Genomic DNA, 27,336 nt, shown 5'->3' on the forward strand with positions numbered 1-27,336 from the left:
ATTTCCCATTTGTGACCGCAAAACACGGTCGTACATCTGGCCCTTTGCTCTTTAGTTCTGCTTTATTTTATCCAGCTGCCCTAGTGTTACTTTCTTACCCTTTTTTCGTTTATTAGATATGCCAGTTAAACTGCTATGACGTCTATTGTTTTCGAACGATTTATCTTTTTTATAAATGAATCTCGGGGGTTTTATTGTACTTTTGTGTGAGATTTAAAGATGCTTAAAGCTCCTGAAGCGGTTTGCGACCATTATTCAAGCACAGCGGTTCCTGTTCTGTATCCAGAGTAGGCGCTATGAAGGTAATGCCACATGCAGTAACCGTGCTTTTCTACACTCCTATACAATAGACAGTCTTGGACCAAATAGCCAAGGCATATATATCCAAGGCATACTTCTTTTAAAACGAGTTCAACTGAAGAAGCAAAGCAAATTATCAATTTGTTAACCGATGGAATGTTGTCAGGGGGTGTGGCCTATCGCTTATATGACTACAATTTAGAGGTGGAATCCTTGAACTTTAAACTCGCTCATTGGGAACCGTCAGTGTCCTGTCGGGGCGGGGACATTTTATAACTTTCTGGAGGAGCCTTTTGTGAACACAACATGAACATAGGCCATTCTTTCAAAAGGTGATGCTGCAGGGCTTGTGGGAGAGACTCCAATGCACTCATAGGGGATAATTCAGGATTATTAAGAACACTGAATAACTATTTTCCTGTTCACAAACCCCACGACAGTCAAACGATGTCTCTTGGGCAAAACAAGCGGCCCTTCACCTGGAAGATCCTAGCTGTTACCCTCTTTGGTAAGTGCCCTGATTTATTGTCAATCTCTTTAAAAGGACAGTTTTATCACAGGTTCTAGACTGTTTACCGCAGGTGCGTAGGTTTGCCATTTGCAGCAATGTGTACAATAAACAACAAGGTACTGGGAAGGGGGGGGGGGGGGGGGGAAAGAGGGGTGGTCTGTAGAATTGCTTTTCAATGGGAATGTAAGCGTCATGACTAGGGATGGAGTTTTCCACTCTCTGATGCTAGTTCATGCTCTCTGGTTTCTATTGGTCTGCTGGCCCTTGTTGATACAATGTGTTTGCACAGAGAACACAGTGTAGCATCTGTTTATAGTATCAGGCAAGTTTCCTGCCTCACTGTGTGACTGGTTCATGGTAACAGGTCAATATTGGTTTTCAAAGCAGGTGGAAGCAATTGTCAGCAAGTAAAGTAACATAAACAGATTCACATAGATGGGCACGGCAAAAGAATTATGAACTAGCGGCTGTAAATTTAAAAACGTGAACTCTGTATGAAAGCAGGAACACATAAATATCAATGTTATGTTAAGCACAATTAAAGAACTCCAATGTATACGATATTTTCTAACAATTTTGGCTTTGCCAGTTGCGAAGATACATTCTTTTTTTAACCAGGAATGTGAAAAGAAGTACTTTTTTATCCAACTTGCTCTTTGCTGGACTTGGATCTTTCACCCTGGCCTTTCAGTTAACAACCCGCTGCATTCTGGGAGTGCGGGTCGTCCTTTGCTTAGCCAAAGCATGTGTACACGGCACGTCCAGGGTTGGAGACTCGATGTCTGTAGATGGAGGCCTCGAAGTTGCCCTTTGTGTGCCATGTGTTGTATTTCAATAAACGAAGCTACTTAAATGTAGAGCTGCATGTGTGCGATTAGAGTAAGGGATCTAGAATGGAACGGGAGAGCAGAGAGCACACAATTGTGACCTGAGTGATCGCTCCAAAGGCAGTGGTGGTTACATTGGAAGTAGTCATCGCCCAGTAGAAGTGTTTTTTCTACGGAGGATGGAACAGGTAATTACACTAATCTTTCCTCTACCCCAAAGTTGATTTTGTCACTAAAAGGACTAAATATTGTCACCCCAAGGATGTGTCCACATAACCACCCTTCCCTTTTTGTGCCTCTTCACTCCGTGCCCCTCTGTGTGCCTGTTTGTGTACTGACGGGTGTCTGTGTTTTGTGATAATGTATGCTGCCCTGTGTACCTGTTTGCTGTGTTTGTTTGTTGACCTCAATCAATCAGGGTTGGTAAAGCACAACTACTCACCCGTGAGGGTCTCAAGGCGCTGGGGGGGAGGGGGGCTCCGTTGAGTGCTACGGTCAACCAAAGAGCCAGGTCTTGAGGTCCTTCCTGGACTGGGGCAATGTAGGAGACTGCTGGTGGTGGAGGGGGAGGACATGAGACCTGTACTCACCCTCACACTCTGCCATTCTAACTCTACACCAGATCCTTTCACTCCCTTGAATTACAGCTCCTGCTCTTTACTGCTTCCCCCTTCCTTCTCCAGCTCCCTAGTCGCTCTCTTCCTTTTACCTTTCTAGACAGGCTGCTATGGTCCGCTGCCAACTACTGCTCAATTTTGGGGAAGACCGTTCCATTTGGAATGCTTTTTCCTAATTCCCTCTCTCGTATTCCCTTGTTTCCTCTTTCCTGTCACATGTGGTAGTAGAAACTGGCTTTGGATCAACATAGGGTACCATACAGCATAGAGCGGATAGTGTAAAAACATAACATAGCAAGCAAGTCATCCACCTGTCATGGGGTCTTTCTGTCTGGTGTATGTGGCGCATGTGCATTTGGGCCTGGTTGTCATCTGATCTGTGTACATGGATGGCTATGCTCCATGTGCATGGATGTCTATACATTGTGCACTGTCTGCATTATTTGCATGTATGAGTTATCTATGTCAGTGTATTCATGGATCCTGTGTGTATGTCTCAGGTGCCATTCATACACACCATACATTTTAATGAGCAAGGAACAATTGATATGGTCCACACATGCATATTTGTTTTGATTTTACTAGGGTCTGGCACCCTATAAATAAAAACTACATTGTGTATCCAGTCACATATTTGATTTAACTGTTGAGTTTAGACTCTTTTTCACTGACCGCTCTATACTGAACGAACATGCTGGCTAGATGTTTTAGTATTGAGTCTGCACACCACCTCCTTCTTCCATAAAAGGTAAAGTAGCAGCAGCAAGCATTAGCGAAAGGTCGCTACCCGTGGGAGCATCAATGAAAAGCCCCGCCCAGGAGGTGCTGGACAATCTGTGTTGGACATCTCTTCTGTCTTCCAGGGAGGTGTCTCCTAAACGTTTACACTCAGAAGAGTATAGTTCGGATTTTCCTGTTTGTCTGGTGGTAATCAGAGTGAACACAGACTTTAAAGGACCATATCATTAAAAAAATATATTCTATTGTGCTTTTACTGCCTGATCAGTAGGTGAATGGTTGCGGTCACAACAGACTTCCTTTGTGCGTCAGTTTCCAGTACTCTGTTCTTTAAGCGCAAGAGATGTTTCCATACTGGACATTGCAATGGCCACATGCTGGCAAATCCTCCATATAATCATGCAGAGACCAGTTGCTCTGCTGGTAAATCTCTTGAAATAAAAATGACTTGCAGGGAGGTAAACATAAGCTACATCCTTCTCACTAGTCCATGTGTCCCTTTGAGGTAAGCACCGTGCCTGTCCGACATAAAGCAAGGCAATGGCCAGTGTCTTAAGATCAAAAACATTGTCATTACTCTTTGCAAGGTGACCTGGACAATAGAGATAAATACCTTGGGCCTCATTCATGAGAAGTGACGCATCGCTGCGTTAAAGCAGCGAGGCTTCACTTCTCAGTGCGCCCTCCTTGCGACACCAATGATGCGTCATAGTTATAATATGACGCATCATGTCGCAAGGAAGGACAGATACGTCAGTATAACTGACGTATCTGTCGGCGCAAAAAGTGGCGCATTGCTGGAGTTATGTCGGAAGCCTGACGCAACTGCAGCAATGTTCCTTTCACATGGGGCAAGCCCCATGTGAAAGGGCCTGCGTCACCCTTACGCCTGCCATGAGGCAGGCTTAAGGTTTTGACGCATTGGCGTCCTAGAAGTGGCACAGCGAAATCTCATAGATTTCGCTGCGCCACTCCTACAACCCTTTCTTGCGGGGGTATGCCCACCCTGCAAACATTATACCTGGCGCAGGTATAATGTAGCACAGGGGTTTACGAAGTGACGCATCTACCTAGATGCGTCACTTTGTAAATATGGCGCAACATGGCGCATTTTTTACCCCACTGGTGCGTCACAAAAAGTGACGCACCGGTGGCGCAAATGTGTCGCAGGGGCTCATAAATTAGCCCCCTTGTTGTTACCTTGTTATTACTCTTTGCAAGGTTACATGGACAATAGAGATAAATCAGGAAACAAGCCAACAATAACAAATAGGAAATGTAAAATAGACAAAGATTTGTTAGCGAGAAGCCACTCCTTAAGGGCTCAAAATGCAACCACTACAAGGCTTACGGTAATGTGGAAATAGAAGCAAGTATTAGGATGGTAATGGGGAACAACAGAGAGCTACTCATGAAAATACCAAGCAATAGCAATCATGCTGGGAGTCAATCAGATTGCCCGGATCCTCGAATCCTCAGAGGATCCGCAAATCCTTCATTGGATGAACAAAATAATGTACCCTCTTCCAATTGAATGTTTATTTATTTGGGGTCATGATATGATTCTCATATGTAAACATATAATTCACACACTTAACTTTTCATACAGCTATGAAAAGCATGAAAACATGTGAGCAAGATTGCTCAGCGAGTTAAACACTCTCCAGACATCTGTGGTAATCATAAGTTTAGGAACCAACAATTCCTTCTCACTCTTCCAACTTTCTGAGGTTTGTAAACTGAGTTTCAAATTACATGATAATATCATCGGCTATTTAAAATGATTAGCTATGGCATAAGGGTAGTGTGAAATTATAGTATGAAGGTATACACAGTTATTGATGTTATTGTATTCTTACATAAATCGAGTTTCAATCGTATTTATTAAATGGGATGCTTTCTTATAATTTCTCACAGTGGTAATACATGTGCACTATTCCGTGCTTTTTTAAGGCTTGAACTTGTCATGTCTTAGTAGACTTGCTCTCTATATTGTCAACAATTTGCAATTGGAGCTAACTTTTTAATGTAATCTTATAGTCTTCCTCTGTGTTTGTTGTTACACTATTTTGTCTTAGTTCGTGAAGAGTGTTGCAAAGTCCAATCGATGAGCAACACAGGAAAGTTATTTAGTTATCTTTATTGGGTGTAATCTAGAGCAGAAGCCACCGCCATGGGGTCCAGGCTACAATGCCTTAAACACAAAACGCTGGCAGTGACCAGATAAACAATCCCATAAGCAGAAAGTTGGTTAGTCAATATCAGTCTAGGTATAAACTTCCACGCAAAACCCCATACATACATCTTCTCCCTTTACAAACGTAAAAAATGCACCGTACTTAAAATACATAATATGGCAAATTGCAAAGAATATGATTCAGATAAGTTTTCTGAACAGATACAAATTACACAGAAACATTTATACAAGTGAAGAAAAATAGAAATGAGTCAATTTATGAATAAAGAGGAGTATTCCTGACTAGCACAACTTCACAATTGTACATTATTATCACATATACTCATGTCTGCGATATCATATGTACCTCAGTCAACAACTGCCTTTTTGGACGTATGCCACCATTGCTTTCTCCAGTATCACACAGCATTATCACTACCCTCTTGAGCATGTACTGTTTTTTTGTATTTGCACAGCCCTCCATTCACCATCAAAGGTTCCCAAATCCCCTTGTCAGGACCCAAAATTCTGCAGGTACCTTATTTTTAATAAAATGGCACCCAAAATGTCTCCATACTACTTGTTGTGCATCATTGTTTTTTTCATTTAGCCTCAACCCACAAAGCTGTATCCTTTTTAGGTCAGGCATTCGATACCTCTTGTATATACTTTAGTATATACTTATATGTGTATGTACTTTGAGGGCTCTGGAGATCAGCCCTGGGACTAGTCTGTTTCCACGTAGGGACTTTTTTTCTGTTCAACTGCCTCTATTTAACTGTCTTGATAGAAAACGACCAGTAGAGGTCAGTAAAATACCAGAACTCTCTTTAACTTTCTTGATAGAAAACGAACAGCAGAGGTCAGTAAAATACCAGAATAACTTTAGCATTCTCTAGATTCCAGTCCATGACAATTGTCTTCCAGGAGCACCCGTAGACAATACATTTTTTTCAAATCTTCTATTTTCAATGATATGAACACCTGATTTTAAATTAAAAACAGTGCTTTGGACTATACCATTTCCCGCTAAAAGGAAATATTTCTCTCCATGTGTTCCTATACCCGGCGTGTCACGAAGTTTGGTGCTTACTTTCCCTCCATGTTAAAGCACAGTAGATGTTTCAGCACCCAGGCTAATCTGATGCATAGCTAAATATATATACGGTCCCAAAGGCGAGACCGATTGCATTGCAAATGCTTGCTTTAATAACTTTCCTCATTCAACAGAGACACAATTCTGAGACTACACCACCACAACGCATTAACCCCTTCAGTGCCCATGACGAGCTGGACTCGTCATGGGCTGCGGTGGCGCTGTGCCCATGACGAGTCCAGCTCGTCATGAACTCCGCCCGCTAATGTTAAGCGCGGCACTGGGCGGGGAAAGGGGCGGGCATGCAAGGGGTTAATCCAAAGGGAGATTTTCTTGTAATGGAATGAGGTGCCATCCTATAGGACCAAAGCATTTCTCCAATAGTTTATGGGTAATCTACTTTTAATCTGTGAGCACTTTGCATGCACTCGCCTCACGGTTTCTTCCTTGTTATTAGCCTGTGGATAAAGAAGTGGTGTTCTATGGTTGATGTTACATTGATTCAAATAGTGATTCAAAGTTTGAGAAGCTAATTGCACACTGTCAGTTAACAATTCTGTCAGGATGTCTTCTGGTCTTTAAAAACCTTTCTCACACTCTCCCTTGTAGGATCAGTTACACACGTCAAGACATAGAGATAAATGATCTCTCAGTGCAATCATTTACCCCATGTATCTCTGCAGCATAAAACACGAGCTAACAAACTCACCCCTATTTTCTCCAAGATCAAGCAAGACCTGGCGTGTGTTTGACATCAACGTAGCACATGAGCAAAGGTCTATCTCTGAAATTGCATTGCACATATTCTTTGCCCAACATTTCTATATTCTTTTCCATAATAGGCCACTAAAGATGTGTTCTTAATTTTTTTTTTTTTAATGCTCATGCCTAGATTACCACAATTACCACATTGGGATTTCTCCAATACACTTTGTCGCCATCTGCTGGGAGGGATACATTTATCACCTCTAACCATCAAACCCTTTTCAATCAACAATCCACTTCCTACCTTGCAGTAGAGAAGTAATTCACTTTTCATCCCCTTTTTGTCTAGGCCAACTTTCACATAAATAATCTCTAAAGACAACTTTCTTTAACTCATTGGACCATTCTGTCATATCACAACACACAACAGTGCCATCGACTGGCAATTTCGTATTTTTGATATCTTCTTCCAGTGCCACATCTCCAGTCTCACCCGTAACAGGCATCCTTGATTAAACATGAGCCTTCGCTTTTTTTTACCAGCAGCAATGTAAGAGGTTTGCAATTTGAATTCTAAAAGTTTTGTTGCTGAGCTAGCTAGCGTCTGTGGATTTCTTAGTTTTGTTGCCATTTAAACTATCCAACAAAGGACAATGATCCATCCTGGCAATGAATTCTCTTCCTCCAACATATGATTTAAATGTTTCAACTCACAACCATAGGCTAAAATCTATTATTCAACTCCCGAATATCTTCTTTCTGCTCCTTTTATAATTCCAGATGCAAAAACATTCTCACTTCGTCTGTCTAACTGGCAAAACACTGCTCCTGATACATAATCTTTAGCATCAACAGTGATAAAGGTTGTCTTTCTTTTCAGTATAAGGTTATAGAGTTGTTGTTGGTGACTTTTTTTCTTGGATAGGATGACAATTTTCTTGACACACCTCAGACCATAGAAAACTATTCCTCTTTTGGCAGCCACGGCCCGTATAGGGTGTGCCACCGGGTGGTGACGTGGGGCGGGGGAGGGGAAGGGTGGGGGGTTGTAAAATGCCGCATACGGACGATTTCAGGTAAGTAACGGGGAAAAAAAAAATGAATTTTGTTGCGCGCACTGCATCGCATTTGGCACTCAGAGTATTATAAATGATTGCAAATTATACTTCTCATTAGCAGATTGAGCTTTAACAATGCTATCAACTTACCAAGGTTTGTGGGGGCGTGGCCAAGGAGCCGAGAATGGCAGACAATTGAGCCCAACAATTATACGTTTATTTCCCAGACGGTAGAGACCGGGGAGCGTCTCAGGCCCGGGCCAACGGTGCTGGGACGCCGTAAGCTTGTCCCGGTGGCAGTGGAGAGCCTGGGCTCCCGGCGGCTGCCGGCGTGAGATGCAGGCAAGATGGTGGCCCAAAGCTAATCGGCGTCTGGAGGCAGAGAGGAACTTGAGCCCCAGACGAGGGCCTTCATTTGGCATCCTGTGTTACACAGCTGAGGACAGTGGGAGACTAGCGGTCCACAAAGGAGCAACCGCGCTGCCGTGAAGAGGCGAGCACACTGCAGGGTGGCTGCCAGGAGCAAGGAGCAGGGCTGGGCGTGTTATCGGAGCCCGGCCGGGGCTCCTGGTTTGGGGCGCGGCCCCCACCATTGGCCCTGACACGTGGGGGAGCACCCATTGTTCCTGCAGGTGAGGGGGGCCCCCCGCACTGGATGTGGAGCTGAGGAGCAGCTATTTATGCCCATTAGCGGGAGTGAGATGATTGTTGTGGGGGCCGTGGCTCCCTCTAGGACGGAGAACTGCCTGGGCTTCTCCGGAGTTTGGACAAGACCGTGTCTGGGTCTTGCCTAATGTGGGAGAGGCCGCAGTCACTTAAGTCAACAACCTGTGCCTGGGGTCATTGATTAAGACAGATTGCGTCATACTCACTTCATCTGGGGCCTGTTGGAGGAGGTCTGGCGTCCCATGGGGGCTGATGGATCACCCCCTTCTTCATGCCCACCCGCCCTCCTCTGCAAACAACAAAACAAGAATATTCAACAGATGAACCCCCATACTGAACAACTTCCAAAACCCAGGGCAGCCTGACAACAGTCAGTCGCCCAAATGACATGTGAAACATAACCATTAATGAGGTCCTAACCCAGCAAGGCCCTAGGCAGGGGGTGGACAGATAAAGACATAGTTCTGGCGTACAAACCGTCCGGAGCATGCCGGCCCCTCTACCTATATGTCAGATCGAGACCAAGGTTCGTTAGCGGCAGTCCGGCGTGAGATGTGGAGCCAGGACCTCCACTCAGTTCAAGATGCCGCAGATGATTTTGTCAGCTGTGTTCGGTGTCACCACCGGCTACTTGACGCTGTCGCTACGGGAGGTGTCGGAGTCATCGTCCCCCGTGTCCCTCGAAGATCGGACCTCCACCGCAGGGGACTCGCTTCTGTCCTACATGATTGCCGCCACTGCCTGAAGGGCTTCAGCTCTCTCTTCCTCCGTTTGTGAAGCAGTCAGCTTTTTAGGGGCTCCCCTGCAGGAGCGCCTTCTGGAGCGCTTCCCAAGTTCCATTGATGTCTCCAGCTCAGGCCTGGGGCCCGCGGATCGGGAGCCCCACGCTCTATAGGTCTAGATCCACTCCCAAGCGTCTTTCGGGCCATTACAAAAGTCGGTGTCACTTTCCAGAATGATCCGCAGACGGGCAGGGAACATCAAAGAGTATTGGAGGCCCTCTTCACTCAATGCCTTTTTAATCTCCAAAAATTAGGCCCACCGTCTCTGCACCTTGAGAGTATAGTCCGGGAAGCTTTACTGTTATTAACGGTAAAGGGGCCCTCTGTGCATGCCCTCTGCAAGAGTACATCCCTGTCCCGGAAATGGAGCAACCGGGCCACCACTGGTCGCAGAGGACGCCCAGGCGGCAGTGGCCTAGTCGGGACTCTGTGGGCCTCTCTCCAAGCTTAATCTGGAAGGTGTGGGCAGGCAGGTTATTCCTGCATATGAAATCCCTGATCCACCCAGATTAAAATGGGTTTATCCCTTCACGTAGCACTTCCTACAACCTTTGTAGACTCTACTCTATAATCTATCACATGGAGGTTCCAACCCACTGGCGGGCGGCGGTTCTGCTGGTGGATTTGGAGAAGGCTTTCGATACGGTGGGCTGGGAGTACCTATTTGCAGTGGGTGCGGCTTCTTTATGCCTCGCTTACAGCGAGAGTTAGGACGGGCAGAGCTATTTCTAGGCAGTATAAGATCTTTCAGGGATCACGGCAGGGGTGTCCTGTTTCTCCGCTCCTGTTCGCCCTGCCCATTGAACCTCTCGGAGAAAGGTTCCGTCTGAGGGGGTAGGGCTGGGACTGTCCCTTGGAGGGCTGCGACACCACGTCTCTCTTTATTTGTATGACCTGTTACTATGTCTAAAAATGAATCCCTTTAGGAAACAATAATCACACACCAATTTTCTCACTCCTTATTCCTCATTCAAACAACAGGAGTCTATCACAATAACCAACCAATCAAATACATAAATGTTTATTTATTAATTCATAAAATTCATTCCAAATCAATTAAAAATAGATAAAACAGAACAGTGTGATTACCTGCACTAGCAATAATCTGAGGTAGGTTATAAGATCAGTTTCAGTGATTAACTAAAAGCTTGATGGGAAATATTTGCCCAGAACGATATCCTGTGCTTTATTTTTGGCAGAAATAGGACATATTCCTAGTGAAGCCTGACTGAAGATTTAAAGCCGGGAGATCATTTCCCTGTACATATACCACATGCCCAGACTACGGTGGGCTTTTGGTTGCCATTATTGTTTGAATGAAGTTGCTGTAAGCATATGAATGGTCCTCGAGCAGTTGTTTTAGCGGTGTGCAGCAAGAGTGTTTACCTCTGACCCTATGAGGTTTATTGGTGGGTTAACCCTTGAGGTGCAAGTTAAGAAGATAATGCAACCAACATACAACGATATGTGTATACTAGAAGGATGGAAAATTGGGTTTATTTGATGAATGATGGGGAGAAATATAGGGGCGTTGTAAGGATTTTCGCCTTCCCAGTGTGATAGTGGATGATGTGTGATACAGGATTTGCCTTATTTTACAGAACCAAGAATCTAATGTACATGTTTATTTAATAAAAAAAATGTAATAATTGATTAATTTAAAATGAAGGAATGTTTTAAGCCTAAAAATGTTGAAACAATTGTTTGTGTATTTGGTCTTACATGATTACATATACATATATATATATATATATATATATTTATTTTTTTTTTTCATATAGATTCAAAGTGCTGGGATATTATTATTGTCATTGTTAAGCCTGAAGAAGGTGGTTAGACCTGTTGATACCACCAAAACGCGTCGCTGCTTGGTCATTTTTATAAAAATATTTTTATCTTTGGAATTCAATGTACTGCATTATAGGATAATATACCTATTTTTGATCTAGGATGAACTGTTAATGTTGATTTATATAATTGATGTGCACTTTGTTGTTAATGCGTATTTTTTGTGCAATAACCTTGAATGTAATGGTATGGTATTGTTTTAAATAGTAGAGCGGACTGCTCTGTTTTATCTATTTTTAATTGTTTTGGGAATTAATTGTATGAATTAATAAATAAACATTTATATATTTGATTGGTTGGCTATTGTGATAGACTCCTGTTGTTTGAGTGAGGAATAAGGAGTGAGAAAATGGGTGTGTGATTATTGTTTCCCAAAGAGATTCATTTTTAGGTCTCGCCTGACCCAGTGCATGCGCTGGTCTGGTGAGACCTATTGAGAGGGCTCCAAAAAGTGCTACCAGGGCAGCCTAGAGCTACAGTGCATGTGCGCGGACGCGCGCGTCGCACTTGACCGCGATTACTTTCACTTTCGCTTTGATCGCGATCACTTTCACTTTCGTGGCCGCACGGCCGCTTGGCATAGCCAATAGGTCTTGCTTTTGGGACCTGGCATGGCTAAACACTTATAAGGTCCCAAAGGCGAGACCTATTGGCTATGCCAATGCTTGTTAGACATAGTGTCAAGTTGGTGACCTGTCCCTTTGGAAGAGTAGGACCCCTCTCTCTTGTTTTGGAGTGACCTGTTACTATACCTGTCAGAGGCAGTGGAGGGCACCGCTGAGGCTTTGCATGTTCTGGATAGCTTCACTCAGCTGCCGGGCCTTAGGGTCAATAAATCAAAGACTTACCTATTCCCGATTGCAGGGCCATTTCCTAGACCTGCGACCTTGCCACCCGACATCCTTTGGGCTCAGCATACTTTTAAATACCTGGGCAATCACATTTTTCACAACCTGGACGACCTGAGGGAAGGTAAACTCAGAGTAGCGCTATGGTCACTTCGCTCCTGCGTACATTTCTGCAGCACATTACAGTTACCCATCATGGTGCAGATTACCCTGCCCAAAATGGTTATGCTGCCCCAGCTGTTGTATTTTTTTGTAAACCTACCAGTGTTGATGCCACACAGTTGGTTCCGCCCCCTGAATGCCCTTCTGCTGGAACTGGTGTGGGGAGACGGGTTGCCAAGCGTTTCTCTGAAGATTTTACAACGTCCCGTGTTGGGGGGTGGACTGGGGGTCCCTAATTTCGAATTCTACATGTTGGCTGCCCAACTCCAGTGGTTAGCACAGTGGGTGGAGGGAGTAAATGAGGGGGGAACATGCCTGTCGGACCCGACGGCTAGCCCTAAATTGGTGACAGCGTAGCTATTACTGCCGGCTATGCCTACCCCCTATGCTCCTTACTGCAGCGCACGGCTTTCCAAGAGTGGAGAAGATGTCTTGGAAGTGGATGGTAGCCCACTGAGTATTCGCCCATGCTGCCATTAGTGGGATTACCGCATGGCAACCCGCAGTCTATATTTGCGAGTGACCAACTGGCGCGGTAGTCAGAAGCTGGATTGGACAATGTTGGGGACTGCTATTTAGACAAAACACTAATCTCATTTGCAGAACTGGTTGACAGTAGTGGGCTCCCCCTGGGTCAGTTTCTACAGTATGCGGCACTGACACACACATTTGTGCAGTTGTGGGGCAACAGGAGGAAAGAGCCGGATACACACCTGGTTCTTCATGCTTTATTTACGCTTGGTAACGTGGGTCACCTGGTGAAATGGTTATATGCCACATTAGTGGAGGCTTCTGTCACCCCCCTGGATGGACTGCGGGCGAGATGGGACAGGATCGGGGGTAAAGTTCTCACTGACTCTGAGTGGCGCAAGGTGTTGCGATATCCCTAGAAGATCTCTCGGAATACCCGTTTAAAATATATTCAATTTAACTATACGAACATGACCTACATGATGCCCCATCGGCTTAAAGTTACATACGGAAGGGAGGTGCATCAATGCCCCAAGTGTGCTTGTCCAGATGCCGATTTTGGTCATATGACCTGGGAATGCCAAGGACTGCGTCCTTACTGGGAAGCAGTGTTGGAAAAAATTAAGGACGTACTGAGGAGGAAGTTGGCTCCTACGATGCTGACCTGTTTACTGGGCCTCTTTCCCAGGCCGCTTAAGCGCATGGTCGGGAATCGGTTGATTGATCTTGCACTGGATCTCGCTAAGCGCAGGATAGCAATGGTGTGGAAAACTGCGAGGGGGCCACAGTCGCAGCTTGGAACAGGGATGTGATTGCATGGGCTGGAGCAGAAGGCAGAATATTAAGTTGGGAGGAGGCCCATGGAGGGAGAAAGCGCCTAATTGCAGAACAGTGGAGAGGGGCCCTGACTGAGTGGGAGAAACCTGTAAACACCAGCGGTGGGGAAGGAGGGCTAGGCCCTGGATATCAATATGGAGCTGCTGCACAAGATACTCTCCCAAGATCCCCCGGGGCTCCAGGGGTCTGACATGCAGGGGGGCTGTGGAGGGGCTTTGTTTGGCCTGCCTGGGTCTGGTTTGTCAGATATAGATGGGCTGCCCCCCGTTTGGGGTTCTTCCCTCCCCCCTCGAGACCTGTCCATGGGACATGTCAGCTGCCACTCCCCTAGGGATTTTACTGTTTTAACATATATACACCACTCCTCTGCAGAAGTTACTTTTGGTTTTTAGGGGTTCGATTTTATTTTTTCTTCTCTTGTTCTAACTTCGTTTTCTCTTCCTTTGGGTCAAACCCCGTTAGTAGTATGATATGAATACGAAATCGAAATATATATATATGATGGACCAACAACGGACGGCTACCCACATAATTGATGTAATATGATAGTATCAGTGGAGCAAACATTGGTGAATGTAACCAATACTTGACGCTTTGAATAGCCTACCAGGTTATTGTCCTTAGCTTAATAGTTGCTGATTTGGGCGCCAGGCGACCAATATAACAGCATTATTGTATCCAGGATTGTTTTGGTTGCCAGGAGGGCCAGTGGAAAACTGTATATATTCTTTCAATGCATGGCCTGGACTTTTATGATATTGTGTCCGCCTTCTTTTCTCATTTGTTTCCTGTATGATGTTACCCAGGTTTGTGTTTGACACCATGTTCAGCAAGAATGTGTCCAAGGTGTTCTATTCTCTGTCCTTGAAAGCACAGTTGTCTTTCATTAGCGATCTCTGTTTCTAGCAAAATCAAAAAATCTCAGACAACATCAAAATCACCCTCTGCTTTCCTCACTATAAAAGTCAAAATATTATCCTGAAATGCCCCCAGAAAGTCCAAGTAATCAAACAAATGTGTCATCACCCCTTAAAATACTGAAGCGGGGGAACCCCAATCAAAAGGCATGTGCCAAAATTGAAGCAGCTGTCAAAAATGCAGTTGGGTGTCAAGAATCCTCATCTAGCTCAATTTGATGATTCACAACATGCAAGTCCAATTTTGTTATTAATTTAACATGCCCTTTGAAGTTGTGAGGTCTCCCTCAGACACCGCATTGGTTTTAGATATTATTTCTCCTCTCACCGGATGTATCTCCTCTCATGGAACAACAAAACAAATAGTTCTGCTCTCACAGCACAACAAATCATCCATTTCATCCTCCCAATTAAAGCCAGCTCGCCAGCTGACTCCTGCCCACCCCACATTTTATAGTTAGCTTCAGAAAATGTTTAGACATTTTTAACACCAACTTTTATTAAAATAATTGCATCAGGTGTGTTTCCTAGTTTCTGGAAAGAGGCTATGATAGTCCCTCTTATTAAAAAGTAATTGTTCCTTATCTCTTTAGTCTTTCCAGGAAAAATTCTAGAGAGGGCATTAAATTGGGAACTATCTGAAGCCATGGATAGATTTGCTTTACTGGCCCAGACACAGTGGAGTTCAGAAGCAGTCATCGTACAGAGTTGTCATTAATAGCTGCAATGGAGAACATCAGAGGCATGGTTGATAAGAGCGGCTATGCGGCTTTGATATTATTAAATCTATTTCGCTGCATTTGATACCATGAGCCACTCCATACCTTTGATCATTTAGGGATCAAAGGTAAAGCTCTACAGTTATTCATTTTTTAAAAATTCTAGACAGATTCAAGGTGGTGATCTATGACCACCATCTATGTTCTAAACTATTTTCTCAGCCATGTGGAATTCCACAAGGGTCTTCATTAAGTACCACCCTATTTAATATATATGTTTCTCCTCTTGCTGCATTAATCAAATCTTTTGGTCTATCAGTCTACTCTTTTGCAGAAGACACACAAATAATTGTTAAAATCTCAGATGATATTCAGGCAACTGCTTAAAACTTCCAAAACCGTATAAGGAGGGTGTGGCCTAACCTAACATGGCGCTGGACGTGTAAACCTGCAGCTCCTGCTCCCGCTGCGCCCCAAAAGCCTGCATTTGTCACTTCTCTGGCCCATCCTGGACTTCGGCGGTACCGAAGCCTCTACTTACCAGGGCTGACCCAGCGGAGGAGCGGCCAAACCCTGCCTGTCTTTTTGACCCACCGCTCTGCTACTGTCTCCGCAGCCGTGAGGCCTACCGCTGACATTTGGCCCCAGACAGCCCTGACCTGCCTCACCGCTGGGGAGCACCTGCATGGGTCTCCTGGCACTTGATGACCTCTGCGACACGGCAGGGATTGCTGGAGTAGCTGCATCTGTCCCCTGGGCTCCTGGGCCTCTGGGCCTCTGGTGTGGATGTCACCATGCCATGATGACTGGCACGGGACTTGGATAATCTGGGGCTTCCTCTGTGCTGCCGACGGCTCCCAGGGGCACTGCCATAGCTCCCTGGGCCTCTGGACCTCGTGCCTGACTGACTCTTGGCCCCTGCTGGCAGTGTTACTGGCATTGTCTCCTGGACAGTTCTGGGGCACCCTGCTGCTGGGGACGAACGTCTGCTATGCCCTGCTGATCATTCACCCTGCAGGTGTTGGGCTGCTCCACATGGGGGCACCATAGCCACCCACCCCCCTGGACCCTCCTGGTGGGAAGTTTGCCGTGGATCATCCGTCTTCCGGCCCCTCTGCCCTGCTTCTACATTTGAGGCTGTTGGGCCTGCAGCCACCATCTTACCCCAGCCGGCTAGGGGCGTAACACAGGCCCCTGTGGCTCCCGCAGTGCGGGGGGCCTCCAAGCTGCAGGGGGCCTCCTCAGCACAGTACTCCGGGCTGAGAGCTCTGTATTAAATCCAGAGCGGGCCTTTCTGTGAACCTTGCAGGGGTGCCCCCTGCACTTTTGTTACACCACTGCAGCCGGCCCTGGTCTGCCTGTGGGTCTGGGGGCATCTGCCTGGGCCTGAAGGTGCTCTGGGGGTTCCCCCTTTCCGTGTGAAGGATAACTGCCGGGGGGTGACCAGGGCCCCCGGGATCCTGGATCATTGATGCTGCTGGTGGCCTTGGGGCACCTACCTCTGGATGGCCGGGGCACTGCGCGGCCCGAGTAGTTCCTGGCCTGAGCGGTGCATTAATGAGCGCCTCACCTGCTGTGTCTCCCTGGGCCCATGGAACCTGTGCTCTGCACCACCCCGGCCCCCGCCGGCCGCATCAATGTCTCCTTCCTTTCCCTATCACTGGGATGCCTCCTTATCAGAGGGGAGGTGAGCCTCTTCCTCACACTGCTGGCCAACTGCCCTTCAGTTCCCAACTCCTACACTACTGCGGGAGTTGGGGTTGGCCTGGAGACTCACCTGAGACTGCATGAGGGGGCTGACCTCGGGGCTCTGGCCCCCCTTCTTCCAAGCCTTCAGTCACAAAGTCAGCCCTGCCGCGGGATTGCCCTTGTCAGAACTTCCTCTCCCCGGGGGCCCGCATTTGTTCGCTCACCTGACTTTACTTCTGTGCCTGTGGCAGGCCATGGTTGCGCTCTGCCGCAACCCTCGTTGACATCTGGCTGGACTTGCCTTGTGACTGGGTGTGGTCCCCGCTGGCCTCCTCAAGGGCAAATTGCTTTGCTGCTTGCTGAAGCATGTCCCTGGGGCCTCCACCACTCGCCCCCCATCGAGTGCTGGACCTCCTCATTCTCTTTGTATCTATGCCCGCTCTGAATCTGATTGCCACCTGCCCCTGCCCCCCGGGCCTGCTCCTCTCTAACCTCTCGACCCCTGTGCAGCAGTTCTGCCTGTCATGCCCAGAGGTAAGGCTGCCCAGGATGCCTTGGTGGCCTCTCTCTGGGCCAAATCAGCCACTAGGGACATGGGCACCAAGAAAGACCCGACCCCGCAGCCCCCTGAGACGTCTCCTGCCATTCCCATAAAGCAGGACTACATGGAGAAATTCCTTGCTGACATATGCCAGGAGATAAGCCCTCTGAAGTCGGACTTCAAAAGATGCCTCGATGAGCTGCACAAGGTCATTACGGCGGTGGGAGACAGGGTGGATGACCTCGAGCACACTGTTGACTCTCGGGCTAAGGACCAGGAGGCTCTGGAGGAGCAACACATTGAGCTCCAAGCCAAGCAGGAGGACTTGGAGAGTCAAGGACGGTGCAACAACCTCTGCATCAGGGGCGTTCCTCGCGGGATGGAGGGGGAGGACATCATAACTTTCACCAGGGACCCTTTAACGGTCATTTGTTAGGGTTTGGGAGAGGCCCCCTGGTCCTGGATAGAGCGCATCAAGTCGGTGCCACCCCAGGGCGCCCTCAGGCCCCGCCCGACATTCTTACCAAGGTCCACTTCTTCCAGGAAAAAGAAGAAGTATATAGGGTGGCGAGGGGCAAACCGGACCTGTTCTACCACTGCAACGCCATACAGATTTGTCAAATACCAATGGACCTACCCCTTTGGACTGCTTTTCACCTGGAATGACAAGAAACACGTGGTCTGCTACTTCCGAGGTACCCCGAGGAACGGGGGCCCCCACACTTCCTCCTCCACACACTCAGATTCCTGGTGGCCCAAATGGAATACAGTCCACCGGCGGGTCGCTCTTGCCACACTAAGCTCAATCAAGCCACGGAGGCGGTGAAAGCAGACATCATCGCACACCTACAGAAGATGAAGTTGGAGGGGGCACATTCCATAGCTGATGGGGAGTGACTCATGCACCTAAGATTGGCTCCTCACTTGTTGCCATGCGGCCAGCTCCCTGGCCCTATGGACAGTTGCTCCCTCAGCAGGGCGTGGAGCCCAACCTACTGTTGCTCATTGCTTGTTTTCTCACTGATTTCTTCCCCTTTGTAGGATTGATTCCTGGACCACACTGGCTACCTGATTTGCATAGGCCACCGCTCATACACGTCGAGCTCTCCTCCATTGATGTCTACTCCTCTTCCAAACCTGGTACCCCTTTCCTGGCCCATTATGGAGTGGCTCTGTTGGTTGGGCCCTGTTGGCCCTTTTACCCTTCCCCAGCACTCCTGTGTGTTTTTCAAGTCCCCTCTAGGTCTCCTTCCCATAGCCTTACTCACGCCCTCCCCTGGGCACAATAAGAGGGCCCACCCTCTTCAGCCTCTGCTCATCCTTCCACCCTCCACACGCAACAAGCTTTCTGTCTCTTGATCCCCTCGGATGGTCACCACACCTAATCTCAAGCTACTCTTTCTCAATGTGTGCAGGCTAAACTCCCCAAGCAAGCGGCAACAGGTGTAGTGATATCTCCTACAACAAGACCCAGACATCATCTTTTTGCAGGAGACCCACCTCATTCATGCAGACTGTCATCGCATGGCTCATCCCAAATATCCGCACCAACACTGGTCATACACCACCACCAAAACTCTGGGAGTTTGCCATCTTAAGCAACCGACATTCCTACACAAAGGTTTTTAAACTCACCAGGGATGCAGACGGGAGGTTTATCACTCTTACAGTAGAGGAGGGGAGGAACACCCTGACGCTGTTAGCCATCTCCATGCCCAATCAAGCTCAAGACAGTTTCATACGTCACACCCTTTCTGACCAACTTGGTGCAGAGAGCAGTGACTTGGACATTAGGGGCGATTTTAACCTGGTCTAGAACCCTCTGCTAGACAGACGCACCCTCAATGTCCAGGGTACTGGGGCGATGTCCCGATCACTCAAGAAAGACACCCGGGAGGCAGGCTTGGTTGACGCCTGGCACTATTTTCACCCAGATTCTAAGAACTTTTCTTTTTACTTGCATGTGCAGATGTCCTACTCCGCATCAGCCACCTACTCATACCGCAGCTGTCCTCCTCCTTACTACCTGCTCTTACTTCAACGCATATATCTGACATTTCCATCTCAGACCACGCCCATATCGAGCTCTCATAATCTTACTGATCATGACAGGGCTGAGCCCTATTTTCAGCAGCACCACCCTAAGGAAGGCCCAGCTCAATCAGTCAAAGGCCTTTTCCGCATCTAAGGAAAGAAGGGGATGGAGTGGCGCTGAGCCTTTTCAACAAGGTGAGCGTAGCAGGGAAGATTGTCAGGGCCTTGTCTATCCTTTATAAACCCCACTTAGTGCGGCTCTAACAACCCAGGGAGAAGGTCCTCCAAACGGTTAGCCAGAATCTTGGAGTAGAGCTTTGCGTCAATATTTAGAAGGGCAATCGGACGATAGGAGGAACATTGGGTAGGGTCCTTGCCTGGTTTGGGGATCAGAACGATTTCAGAATAGGACATGGTGGGCGTAAGGCCGTTGAAGGGGGTAAAAGAGTTAAAAATGAGTGAGCAGGGGAGCTTGGGGCTGCGGTAGGAAAGCCATATAAAAGGACGGCGTGAGGCCATCGGGACCAGGAGATTTCTCTTTAGGGAGCTCCTGAAGCGCCCTGATGAGTTTGGCAGCAGGGAAGGGCGCTTCTAGGTCATGAGTGTAGGAGGGATCCAGAATGTGCCAAGGACAGCTCTAGGAATAGGTGTCTATCTCGGCAGAGTCTTCTGCCCTGGGGTGTAAAGGGTTCGATAGTAGTCCTGTGTGTTCATTTCCTGAATTGCCCAGGCCGAGTTCGCTTTCTCAAGTTTGCCAATGTGGGAACTCGCGCTGGTGAAGCAGCCTGTGCACCAGGAGGAAACCTACTTTATCTCCCCCTCGTAGTACTTTTGCTTAAGGGCACAGAACAAGCATTCAGCCTTGTTGACCCGGACCTGTCCCCCTCAGGATGGCCAGTTGGGTGCTGTTGGTCAGTGCGCCTATGGGCAACAATGTCTGCTCTGAGTTTGGCTTCAAGGAGTCACGCCTCCTGAGTCCTGGCTATGGAGATGGAAGTCAGCACCCCGCATATGGTGGCTTCGAAGCCATCCCATAGGACGTGACGTGAGTGTGAGGCCCATTGGAAGGGTGAGAGCGCTTGGAGATGCAAGAGGCATTGCGACGGAAGATTGAGATTGAGAGCCTGCAACTTTGTTAAGTTATCTTGTATCCAGAGATACGCTCATAAGTTTGCAAGATCTGGACAACCGCCAGGAGGAAGGTATCCGTCTTTTTTAGCGCCAGGAGGAGGTCATTGACGTATAGCAGGACCATATGTTCCTGACCAGTGAAGGGAATGCCTCTGATGTCAACCGAGGGTTGGAGTTGGAAAGCCAAGGGTTAAGCCACTAAGGCAAAGAGTAAAGGGGACAACAGGCAGACCTTTACTATTCGCCTTAGTGGTTTAACCCTTGGCTTTCCAACTGCAACCCTCATTGACATCAGAGGAATTCCCTTCACTGGTCAGGAACATATGGATACAAGATAAGTTAGCAAAGTCGCAGGCTCTCAATCTCACTCTTCCGCCGCAATGCCTCTTGCATCTGCAGACGCTCTCACCCTTTCAATGGGCCTCACACTCCATATAGTATTTGGGTCTCATCATCACAGACTCCCTCACCTCCTGGACAAGGGCAAATTGGCTGCGCCTTTGGAAGGCGGTTCATGAAAAACTCAGTCGTTGGAGGCCGCTTCATATCTCCTGGTTGGGTCGCCTGAACGTAAGTAAGTAAGTAAGTAAATTTTATTTGCACAGTTAATAAAAACCATTGCAATTCCACATTATAAAAATAAAAAGAGGATAAAACAAATACATTCTCTACGTTACCCAACACATACTTAAATTCAGTCTAAAATAATAAAATCTTCCAGATTAAGACTTTCATTATATCATTTCCGTCACTTTGATAAGTTTTACAATAAAACTATATAATTGTGTACAGTTCATACTATCAAGTGACTCCAAGATAAGTTAAAAAACAGGTTTCTGCATCCTTATCTCCACCTCTTTCATAAATTTCACCAAGTTGCAGTTTAGCCGCAAATCGTCAGGGGAAAAACAGGCAAGCACGGCATTCCTTCGGGTGCGAATTCCTCGTTGGTTAAACAAAGATTTAAGCAAACGTTTCCTTACTTCTAACAGTTTTTCACAGGAGCATAAGAGGTGTGGCATGTCCTCAATTGCCTTACCACATAGCCGACAGAGGGCATCCCCTTTGTCCCTCTGCCAATGTGGAAGATGGCATCTACAAGGGATCAGGCCCATTCTGAGTTTTAGAAACTTCAGCTTTAAAAATCTTGAGTAGCCCAAATTGAAATAACTCTGTAGACCTTGATTTGAATAGGAGTTTAAGACAAACCACCCATGTGATCTCCTGGCAACTGACTCCTTATCTTCTATCCATGATAGGTGTTTTGTTGTTTTCTTTACCAGTCTTTTAATAGTTGAATGATTGGTGGAAGTATTCCATAGCTCCTTTAAGCCTAGGGTCACCAGGGTTTTGGCCAGATAGTTAGCAGCCTGGGATACTTGATTCTGCTGTAATTCTGTCCATAAAAGGCTATTAAGAGACCCTTGTTTTGCCTTCCTGATTTTATCCCACGTAATTATGTATGCGCCCTGTCTTGCAAGCGCCTGTTTGTGACCTCCAAACTCTAATCTCATTTGGGCTGGGGATGTGTATTTAGGTAGACCAAAAATGATCCTATATACTGATGCCACAGTTTTATCCAAAATTCCTGCATCTCTTCCTCGTTGTGCTTCACTGCCATAAGTAATAGTAGGCAAGAGTTTTGAGCGAATAACTTGTATTATGGGGAAAAGAGATGGACTAGTTAATTTTCCGTTTAATTTTTTTAGCGAGACTCCTATGGCAATACCTTTTCCTCTGATAGTTTCTTTTTGTAGGATAAACTGGCCACCACTGTCAATTATGACCCCTAGATATTTATACATGTTTGTATCCTCTATCCGTTTTTTATTCCAAAACCAACTGTTCGATGACTTTCTTTTTTTGTTGATTGACATCGTTTTTGTTTTGTTCAAATTGATTGACAATTGGTTTTCATCAGAATATCTTTTTGTAGCATCAATAAGATTTTGCATCCCTATTTTCGTGTGGCTAATTAAAACCAAATCGTCTGCGTATAGTAATGAGGACAGTATTTGGCCTCCTAATTTTGGTGCATGAGAATTGCAGTTATTGAGCAACGGAGTGAGGTCTCCTAGGAACAGGTTAAATAGTGTAGGGGCCAAGACGCATCCTTGTTTTAGACCATTATTTGTTGTGATGCGTCTCGACAGATGAGAGCCGTCACCCAGCTTAACCTGTACCCATGTGTCACTATGTAAATTAATCAACATATCTAATAGAGGCTTTGGTATCCCCCACTTCTGTAGTTTGGCCCATAAAAGATTACGATTAATATGATCAAAGGCTGCCTTATAGTCTATAAAGCACAAATTGATTGGCATTTTAGATGTTTTTGCCTTATCAATTAACAGACCCATAGCCAAAATGTTTGTTGATGTCCCGACAGTTTTGGCAAATCCGGTCTGATTAGCTGGGATTAGAGAATATTCTGAAGCCCAGGCCTGCAGTTCCTCCAAAAGGATTCCAGCAAAATATTTTGCTTCATTGTCCATGAGGGCAACCAGTCTATAATTATTTGGAAGAGTTTTGTCCCCTGCCTTAAATATTGGGGAGATGATTGAACCCTTCCAGGAGGCAGGTAAAGCATTTAAATGTTTGATTTCCAAAAACAGAGGTAGAAGGGCTCCAGCCCATTCCTTTTCGTTCAATTTGTACAAAATAGGGGGAATGCCATTCGGGCCTGGCGCCCCGTCCCGCTTCCCTTTTTTAATTTGGCGCTCAATTAGTTTTCGAAGTTTCATTGAACCTATATCGGCGCTTCGTGCTGTCTGGTTGTGTCTAATATCACTCAAGGAAAATAATTTGTTGTCATCAGCAGCTGTCATCGAGTTATTAGTATTATGTAGTGAAAAATGGTCTTTGAGATAGTGTACCCATGTTTGTTCACTAATGTTTGAAGAGACTCCTTCGTGCCCAGGATTCATAAAGGAGTTAATTGTTTTCCAAAATTTTGCCCCGTCGTTCAGCTTGATATCAGAGTGTAATTTTGCCCACAGGTTTTCCTCAATTGATCTATTTGCTTCCCTTTTGGTTTTCTTTAAAGATGATTTTAGTTCTAACAGATGGGAATGTCTTATTATGTCGTTTGGTAGGTGTCTAAGTTGGCGTATTGTACGTGCGATGTTTTTTTTTATGCTCTTTATTTTAGTTCTATGATCTTTTGTGAGAAGGAGCATGTTGCTAGCCTTCTTTGCGTATTGGAGTTTCAGGGTTGTGGTATAACCTGCCATGTTGGATGTAAAGCTTTCCCATTTCTGAACCTCGCTTGCCCCGATTCGCTCCTCAAAGTGTTGCTTTGCTCTTGCTTCTATATCTCCATCCATTACTGCTGAATACTTGATCCTTTTGTAATTGATGGTATAAATTGACTCGTTTGGTACCAACGATTGTTCGAGTTTTGGTTTCATGATATTAAATATAATTTCCTGGGGACAGTGATCGCTGTCAGCTTTTTCCCCTATTTTAAATGAAGCAATGTGGCGGAATAGAGATAGTGACATAAAGGTATAATCCAGAATTTTACTTACTCTTGTAGAGTAGAATGTAAACGCTGGCGGAGTGTCTCCACTGAGTCTCCCATTCAGTGCTCTAAGATTATAATGCTCAAGGGTCTCTAAAACCACCTCTCCATGCTTCGATTGTGAGGATGTTAGTGTAGCCTCTTGATGTGGAATATTCCAGGCTATATTTAAATTGCGGCTCACGTCACTCGATGAGATTCCCATCAGGTTGAGATTAAAATCCCCGGTAATCATGATATCAGTTGTTAAAGTGTCAGTTATGATGTCATCAAGGCATTTGTATAGATCCTTTGTGGCTTTTCCTTTCCTTTTCGGATGGATATAAGCGTTTATTAATATTAGCTCGAGACCTTTCTTGTTTTGAGTTGAGGAAGACAAGTATATTGCATTTAAATCTGGGGAAGAAAGGCCTAAGTCCTTAACATCATAGCCACTTGCAACCGAGACATAAGACACTAACCCCCCTTGTAGGTGACCAAATTTTGCTGTTTTCACTGCACTGGTAAAAAAACGAAGAAATCCATGCAGATGTGGAGGTTCTAGTTGCCATGTTTCTTGTAGGGATATAATGTCAAAGGACTGTAAATAGTTTACAAAATCCAAATCAATCATTTTGGAAGCGAGACCATTAATGTTCCATGAGCATATTTTTAATTGGCTTTGCCTTTTTATTTCCTTGTGAATTCCCATTTGTCAGTTTAGCTGATTGTTTATTGTTCTTGAGATCCATCTTAGGTCGATAAAGGTAGGTGAAGTGCCGGCAAGGGTACAACCCGTAACCCTAAGATCTTCAGCACTACTTGCTCCTTCCATCCCTTTAGCGCCTCTAAGTACAGTTTGTACCTTCCCGTTAGCGGAGTGCAGTTCTCTTACTCCGACCACCGGAATTAATAGATCAGGATATTTCGGTTTTGTAAATGGGGCAGTTGTTATTCCCCAATCTTTAAAGGTCTTAGTTTCTGTCAAGATTTTTTGTGCAACTAAGGGTGTTGTCCATGTTGCTTTTGTTTTTTCGACCTTCGTGCCAGCTTCCGATTGAAATTGAATAGAATCCAGGTCCTGAGTTGTGATACCTGTTAAAGATGGAATATGAGCTAACAGTCGTAAGATGTTACCTCTATTCAAGATATCATATTTGCCTTTTGAGATGTACTCTGGGGTAAACCAGACTATATTTGATGAATCTTTTGATGTATCTTTCAATGTGTCCGTGTAACTAGGTTCGTTATTGTGTTCGTTATAGTGACTTTGTACGAATTCATGTCCTTGTGTTACGGTCAGTGGTGCTTGCTCTGGTATGGGAAGGACAGCTTTCCGCCCTCCAAGGTTGCGGATTTCCTCTGCAGTAGTTGATTTAGCATTCCCATTTCCAGTTCCTTCTTCCCTTTTTAGTTTTATGATGTTATTTCTATTCGTTGAACTTGTGTCAATGGATTGTGATGTTTGTCTAATTGGGAGCGATCCGTTGTCATTTGTGTCTTTAAGGTCTCCATTCTGTGATGCCTGTTGTATTATCAAGACGTTTTTTACCGTATGGTTAATTCCATGTGATTTTAAGGAAGTCATTTTGGTAGCCATAATTGGTAGATCCGTGGTATTCTGCTTTACTGTCTGGATTTTTTCTCCCTCCTTAATTTTACTGCCATTCGCTGGTGATAATGGCGGTATGCAAGAGACTCTGAGTGAAGCATTTAGTGATGTAGTTTTGTCGGACTCTATTACTTCTTTTTCGTTGACCTTATCCACAGAGTTGGGTTCTTGTTCATTAAATTGAGACGTTGACCCAAAGAGACGCCTGAAGCCTTCGTGAGCAACGATTAATTTTTGGTTTCTACCTTTACGTTGTTTTGCCCTCCTTTGTTTAGCGTTAGGTTTCTTCACAACCTTGTCATCTATTTGAGCTACAGGACATAGATCTATTGATTCTCCCGTTTCTTGTATTACTTTGTTAAATTTCTTGTTAATCGAAATGTCCGTCTCCCCCCGAGAAACATTTTTCCCGAACGATGTTAAGCCTATGTTTTTTGTTTTGTCGATTGAGATTGAAGTGCAAGTTTCAAGGGAGTGCTTATCTAGTTCTACGTCCGTTTGTCTAGAGCAAAAGTAGTTGGTATTACTTTGCAACGGATTTTTTAGTTGCATGCATAGATCAGACAACATTGATGGTAAAGTAGCCAGTTTGTCGATAATAGGGCTGCATCCACATCCCGCGTCCCTGTTGTGGGTTAGGGCCTGTTTATTTTGTAGCAGAGTCGTTAGTGCTCCCAATTTCCCATCGATAGCAACCACAAACACAGCCAGAGTGTCTAGAAGAGTCAACTGTGCGTCCATCTTATCTGATTGGTAGTGAAGTGTTTTTACAAGAAGTTGTATTGTATTTAGCAGACTGTCCCATGCCATCCCCTGGCTATTATTTTTTGATGAATTGACCATACGGACTGGGGATGTTGTATCCTTTTGGTATTCCTTTTTCTTTTCCTCTCCCATCTCTAGATCGATCACAGTACCCATGTTTGCCGTATTTGGCCCATTACTGATTGAGTCTTGGTCGTAAGCTGCCATTACGTCGTTCCAATCTTCTGATCCCAAGCGTGAGGAGATCTCTATGACGTCTGAGACATTTGTAACATTTTCTATTATAGTTAGAACCTTTGTTTCCCCCCCCCCTTTGCTAGGCTCCGTTTGATAATTTGATGGAACATTATTTGAGAGAAGGGTGGGTGGTAGTGTTTTTAGATCTTTAACACACTTTGCCCCGTCATTCCTTTTTTGGGAATAATCAGCTCCTTTGGAAAATGATTTGTCCCCAGAACATGTTCGATTTAATTGACATAATTGACTTGGTTGGTTAATAAACAAAGATTTGTTAGTTGTGTCATAGTCTTCAAGATTATTTTCGATGTTTATAGATCTCCAGTCATCATTTGAACTGAGACCTGTTACTGATACATCATGATTATTATATTGACCACCTTTAATCGTCATAGTTTTCTCAATTGTCTCTTCCTGTTTATGAACTTGAGCTTTGACTTGCTCAATGTTTCTAATTGAAGCACTTCCCATTGTTGTACAGCTAATCCGTGATTTGCCGTTTTGAGGGGTTGATGTTATTTGCCGGGGACTGTTAAATAGTGTATTT

General features: G+C 45.5%; 1 protein-coding gene across 2 annotated transcripts in view; it reads left to right on the forward strand.

Moving 5' to 3' along the window:
* The first annotated feature begins 575 nt into the window (after positions 1-575).
* The window catches only part of LOC146829142 (xaa-Pro aminopeptidase 2-like), a 565,756-nt gene continuing 538,995 nt past the window's right edge, over positions 576-27,336 (forward strand). Inside the window, exon 1 of one of the 2 annotated variants that reach the window (XM_085607766.1) lies at positions 576-808. In XM_085607766.1, coding sequence (XP_085463892.1) covers positions 748-808 — 61 coding nt within the window. In that variant the 5' untranslated portion in view covers positions 576-747. The remainder of the gene's footprint in view (positions 809-27,336) is intronic. The other variant, XM_085607767.1, reaches the window with a different exon arrangement.

Source organism: Triturus cristatus, chromosome 5_2, assembly GCF_964204655.1.
Source record: "Triturus cristatus chromosome 5_2, aTriCri1.1, whole genome shotgun sequence".
NCBI lineage: Eukaryota > Metazoa > Chordata > Amphibia > Caudata > Salamandridae > Triturus > Triturus cristatus.